General features: G+C 53.5%; 1 protein-coding gene across 1 annotated transcript in view; it reads left to right on the plus strand.

Moving 5' to 3' along the window:
- CD34 (CD34 molecule) overlaps positions 1–1,712 on the plus strand; it is a 12,476-nt gene extending 10,764 nt beyond the window's left edge. The window contains exon 9 of the mRNA XM_009888201.1: positions 1,521–1,712. Coding sequence (XP_009886503.1) covers positions 1,521–1,712 — 192 coding nt within the window. The remainder of the gene's footprint in view (positions 1–1,520) is intronic.
- The last annotated feature ends 3,509 nt before the right edge of the window (positions 1,713–5,221 follow it).

The following is a 5,221-nucleotide window of genomic DNA, read 5'->3' on the forward strand; positions in this document are numbered from 1 at the left end:
GCAGGGCGCTGTGAGCCGGCACGGGGTCATCCCGGGCAAGGCGAGGGGCAGGAGCAGGGAGGCCGGACCGTACAGGGCGAAGGGAAACCTCTCTCGCCTTCTGAAATTAACTCTTAGCTGATTGCGCCCGCGGGAGAACCGTCCCTTTCTGACTCGTACTTCTAGGTCTAACACTTATTTTTGCTCGGCAGTAAGAACTCATCCAGCAAGACCCCTCCAGAGACACCGAAACCTTATGAATTTGTCATTAAAAGTGACACAGACACTAACTTCCCATTCGCTGCGTTTGACTTATATGTACCAATGCTGTAACAAACACTATTTCTCCCCTCACTTAACAAGTGATGGTAATAAAATATATCGAGAAAGAAAGAGAAATAAATTTCCTATTACCGTTTTCCCCTTTCCAGTCAGGCTGACTTCGGAGGACTCTTCCCAACCGGTGACTTTTGGGGACATGAGCCCTCTGTAAAGCGAGGACAGGCCATGCTTTTCCCCCGTCGCTGCTGGTGGGCACCTGAACAGTTGTGTCCTGGGAAGGTTATTTCATTGCCTGAAAGGATGCTCTCAAAACATGCAGATGGGAGGTCAAGTGCCCGTGTCAGAGGCAGGGACATCGCAGCCTGGGTACCCACTGCCTCCGGGTACCGTCTCCTGGCTGCTGGCAGCAAGCGAAAGGCAATGTAAATGTGTGGCTGGGAGCTGCCTGGGTAAATGCACAGCACTCTCAATCCAGTGCATAGGTGAGATGTGTCCAGCACACCCATCTTGCTGACACGGACAAGCCTGCCGTGGGTGCTGGGTGCCGCCGAGCGACCGGAGCGGGGCCATCTGCTACCCACAGCCCGGGACCACCAGCGCCCACTGCATTGCCGTCAGACCTGCCACGGTCCGACACGTAGGGAGTTATCGTGGTGGGGGACAGAGGCGGCTCTGCTATTGCTCTGGATCCTCCAGAGGCATCTGCTCCTTACAGCAACAGCCCCATAACACGTCGTGGCGTTTCCAGCCTCACACAGCTCTCCAGGCTGGCGTTGCTGGAGCGCAGTCCTGCGCTTCTTCTAGCAGCGTGATGCACGCTGTGTATCTGTTTACAGGCCAAAAGAAAGGATGGGGAAAGAAAAGGAGGCGATTCCCATAGCTTTCATTCAATGGTGCGTCTTACTTGACCGAAGTGGAAAGCAGAGGTGCCCTGTCGCGGCGTAGCTTTGCAAACCGGAGGCAGGCTGAGCTCCAAAACCTGGCCATGAGAAAACAAGAAAACCTGACGGCTTCTCTTTTCAGGTCCAGGAGAGAAAAATGCAGTTCCTGGCTGGTTTTCTTGCTTTGTCTTGCCACAGCGTGGCTCAGGCCCCCTGTTCCCCTCTCGTCAGCCGGAGCAGGTTCCCATGCCCGCAATTGTTGTACCCGCTGCCCAGGAAGCGCAGGCGGCCGCGGAGTCACCGCCTGCCATCAAAGGCAGTTGCTGTCAGCCCTTTCCCTTCCCTAACTCTGCCTTTGTTATTTATGTACCGGTTTAGGCTGAAGACCCGTATTACACGGAAAACGGCAGCCAGGCAAACACGATGTTGATGATGCCCCCCCAAGAGCAACCGGAGCTGCAGGAGAAGCCAAACCTCAACGGTGGGACTCAGGAGAACGGGACTGGCCAAGCGTCCTCCAAAAACGGCCACTCGGGCAGGCAGCACAGCCCCGCCGACACCGAAATGTGAACCCGGCGGCGAAGTCCATCCTTAGCGCGAACTAAGAGGGGAGCGGAAAGACAAGGGAGGGCGAGAGTTTTCCATGGACAGTTAGAGAATTGCAGACCTTTTTTCTTTTCTATCATTATTTCTGTGAAGAACTTCAAAATCGGCCTAAAGCACATTAAGCGCCAGAGCTGCCAAAGACCTGCTTCTCTGCCTCCTCCTGTTGACCACACAAGAAACCTTTTCGCAGCTGTTCTCTGCTTTTGTTGTTAGAAGAACACAATGAGAAACGCAAGTGCCCTTAGCCCTGAACAGCTTTTAAGCAGAGGCAGAGTGAAGCTACAGAAGCCTTGAGCCAGACTGCAAAGATGTTTGGTGGCAGCGTGTTAGGCTGATTAAAATAGTGAAATTGGGATTTCAGTGACAAAAACCTGTCGGGTTTCAGAGAATTTTGGTCAACAGAGTTGTTTTTTATCTCATCTTTATGCTCGAGTGCAGGATTTCTTCCTTTTTTAAGAACATCAGGCATTTAATCCCCCTTCTTGTGCTTTAGGTCTTCTTTAGTATTTTCTACTCCAGCAGAATTTGCTGAAGCTCTGTGTAAAATTTTCCACATGGAATTGAAGGCTAAAATGTGAATAGACCTCCAACTTGTTTCTTTGTTAATCCTACCAGTACGCAGGTAGTTGTTTTAGAGTAAAAATCTTCCCCAGTCTCTCCATGTCAGGGGCTGGAGATGGCGTTTGACGAGGCAGAGCCAGTAATCCATCACGCGAGCGGGATGGAGAACGTCTGACGCGGCTCTGCAGTCCCGTGGCCCTCCCCACGGGTCGGGGCAGCGCCTCAGGCAGGACCTCGGCCATAAAAGATGCCAAAGGGCTCCCAGAGGGACGAGCGCTCGGCAGAAACCTGGCTGCGTGTCGGGTGTTCCTCCCTCCGCATCAGCAGTGGGCACATGAGCCAAAAGAGGTGTTTTCGCTTTGGTGAGTGAAGGCCAATGCCGAAATCCCAACGACAGGAGCGGGTCCCACCCAGCTCTGCAGGCATCCTGCTCCCGAGGCGGGCGGTGCTGCAAGCCGCATCGCCGGGGTTGAGCTGGGGACCAGGGGCGGGTTTGTGCTCGGTCCCCAGCGCGCGCAGGTCCTCTGCAGGGAGCCAGAGCTGCTGTCGCGCGAGGCCGGTGGTGCTGGTGCCAGACCACAATCTCCGCTGGCACCACCAGCAGCTGCCATGTCCAAAATAAGGACAAAAACGGCCCTTGAAGCAGCTCCACCCTCTCGCTAGTGAATTCATCGCAGCCTTTTCTCAGTGCTGAACACCTGAGGGGAAGGCAGGTTTTTTTGGTACAGCGCTTGAAGGAACGACAGCAGCGCCCGTCACTACGTGGGGCTGTCTGCGCGGGTGCAAGAGTCATTTAAACACGGTTTAAAAATATTTCAGGTCTTGTTTCTTTCGGTGTGAATTGCTTCTCCCAAATCTCATTGTAAATAATCCCAGTTGAGCAAAAATTGAGTATTAAAAATGAACTTCTCCGTTGTGTCCTTGGCAGAACGGCGTGTTTCTCCCAGCGGGACGCGTGGCTCTGGCTGTGCCGTGTGCCAGCGCGAGGAGCGGCCGGCGCCCGCCGCAGGGGTTGTTCCCAGCAGAAATGCCGTGACACAGGGCTGCGGCTTCGCCTGTGCACATTTTCCGTGTCTTTCAACAAACGCATTTGCGGGACAAGTGACGCACAGCGCACCGTTAAACCTCGTTTGTTTGATTTCCTGATGTTTAAGATGCCCGGCTAATTCCGGGGTGAATAAATGAGACTCTGGTCTCATGGAGTGAGCCGCAGGGCTGGGGTCTGAGCTGACATTGGGGGGGTGTTTGTGTGTGTGTGTGCATGAAGAAGATGATGAAGATGAAGATGAAGATGGTGAAGATGAAGGTGAAGATGAAGATGAAGATGAAGATGGTGAAGATGAAGATGAAGATGAAGATGAAGATGAAGATGAAGATGAAGATGAAGATGAAGATGAAGCCTTCCTCACTCTCTGCACTATGCAATAACCAGCAGCGGTTTCTGCCTCAAAGAATTCCCAGGGCGATGCACGGCAGCCCTTCAGTGCCTGTTCTTGCGGAGATGCTGGAGCTGCACCGAAAGCAGGAGGTTTGGGGCTGGGGATCCTCACTGACCCGGTCCCCTCCTCTCTGGGGTGCGCGACCCGTCCTCCTGCCCTCCTGCCCGGGGTTCACGGGCAGAGGCACACCGGGAACTTCTTGGGAGTACCGAGTACGGCTAGAAACCACCGCTGCCAGTTTTGTTGTAGTTTGGGGCAATCTGAGCTCCACGGCCCGGCCGCAAGGGCAGCACCTGCAGGAAAAAGAAATTACTTTCTCTCCCGAGAGCCCCGGCAGCTGCGGAGCGCAGGGGAAGCTCTCCCGGAGGGCTGATGTGCGCTGGGGGTGGGATAGGGGGCTGCGGTTGGCGCTTTTTTTTTTTTTTTTCTTTTTTTTGGCACTTGTTTATCTGATCAGCAATACTCGCCGGATCAGAAGCAGGAGATCTAATCAAACACCAGGTGCATTTTTCACAGCTCAGGGTATGTCCCCCAGCCAAGCAGAGACAATAAAGTTACAGTCAATCACTTTGGCAAAACAAAAGCTTTCTCTAAAACGTGCAGACTGAAGGAAACGTGGCGAGCGGCGGTGGCCGAGGAGGGCCGGTGCTGAGCCGACGGAAGAGGCTGCGCTTCCAGCTCAGGAAGTTTTCTGCCTGTGCGTAAACACCGGCGGGCTCAGCTCTGGCCCTGCCGAAAAGGCTGTTATTATTATTCCTTCCTTATCAGCCCCCGTGCATTCCTTCCTTGCCGCCCCCACCGTCTGCCGGGCAGCCTCCTCCCCTCCCCATCCTGCCCTGCCTGTGGGCAGCTCACTGCTCACAGCTGCTTTTGGGCCACTTTTGGAGGGTTTGGGGGAAGCTAAATCCATCTCAGCCTCCACCAGTGACCCGCTGCCCATAAACACGGTTCGAGGTTGCCACAAGTGCTCTGCCTGGTTCATGCTGCCGTGTCCCGCGTGCACAGTGCACATATAGTCTGTTTAGCTTCTATCAGCGTGAAATGCCCTGATGAAAATAATTGGCATGGAAGCATCCGCTGGGGAGGAATGGTGGCAAATACATATACGAGGTGTTAAGTGTAAATGTGACACAACCGTTAAATGACATGCCCATGTCCCAGCCTGAGCCAGAAGCAGGAGCTCTGACTCCCCTCCAGGCAGACCCCGAATCCTTCTGCGGGGTGAAAACGAAGACTTTTTTGGAAATGCAGGAATACTTCTGAACTGCCATAAAATGCTACTGTCAGCTGAAGGTGGCTTGCTCTGTGCATTGCTGAAACCAATTAAATTTAGCAGAGCAAACAAGTTTTAATTAAGTCCAATTAACTACGTCCCTCAGTGAATCTTCCATCCTTTTCCTAATAAAAACAGGTGAGGAAACTCTGTCCCTGCAATATCACAAGCCCTTCACAGCAAAACAGCACGTCCCAGGG

This window comes from Charadrius vociferus, unplaced genomic scaffold (assembly GCF_000708025.1).
Source record: "Charadrius vociferus isolate BGI_N301 unplaced genomic scaffold, ASM70802v2 scaffold266, whole genome shotgun sequence".
Lineage (NCBI taxonomy): Eukaryota > Metazoa > Chordata > Aves > Charadriiformes > Charadriidae > Charadrius > Charadrius vociferus.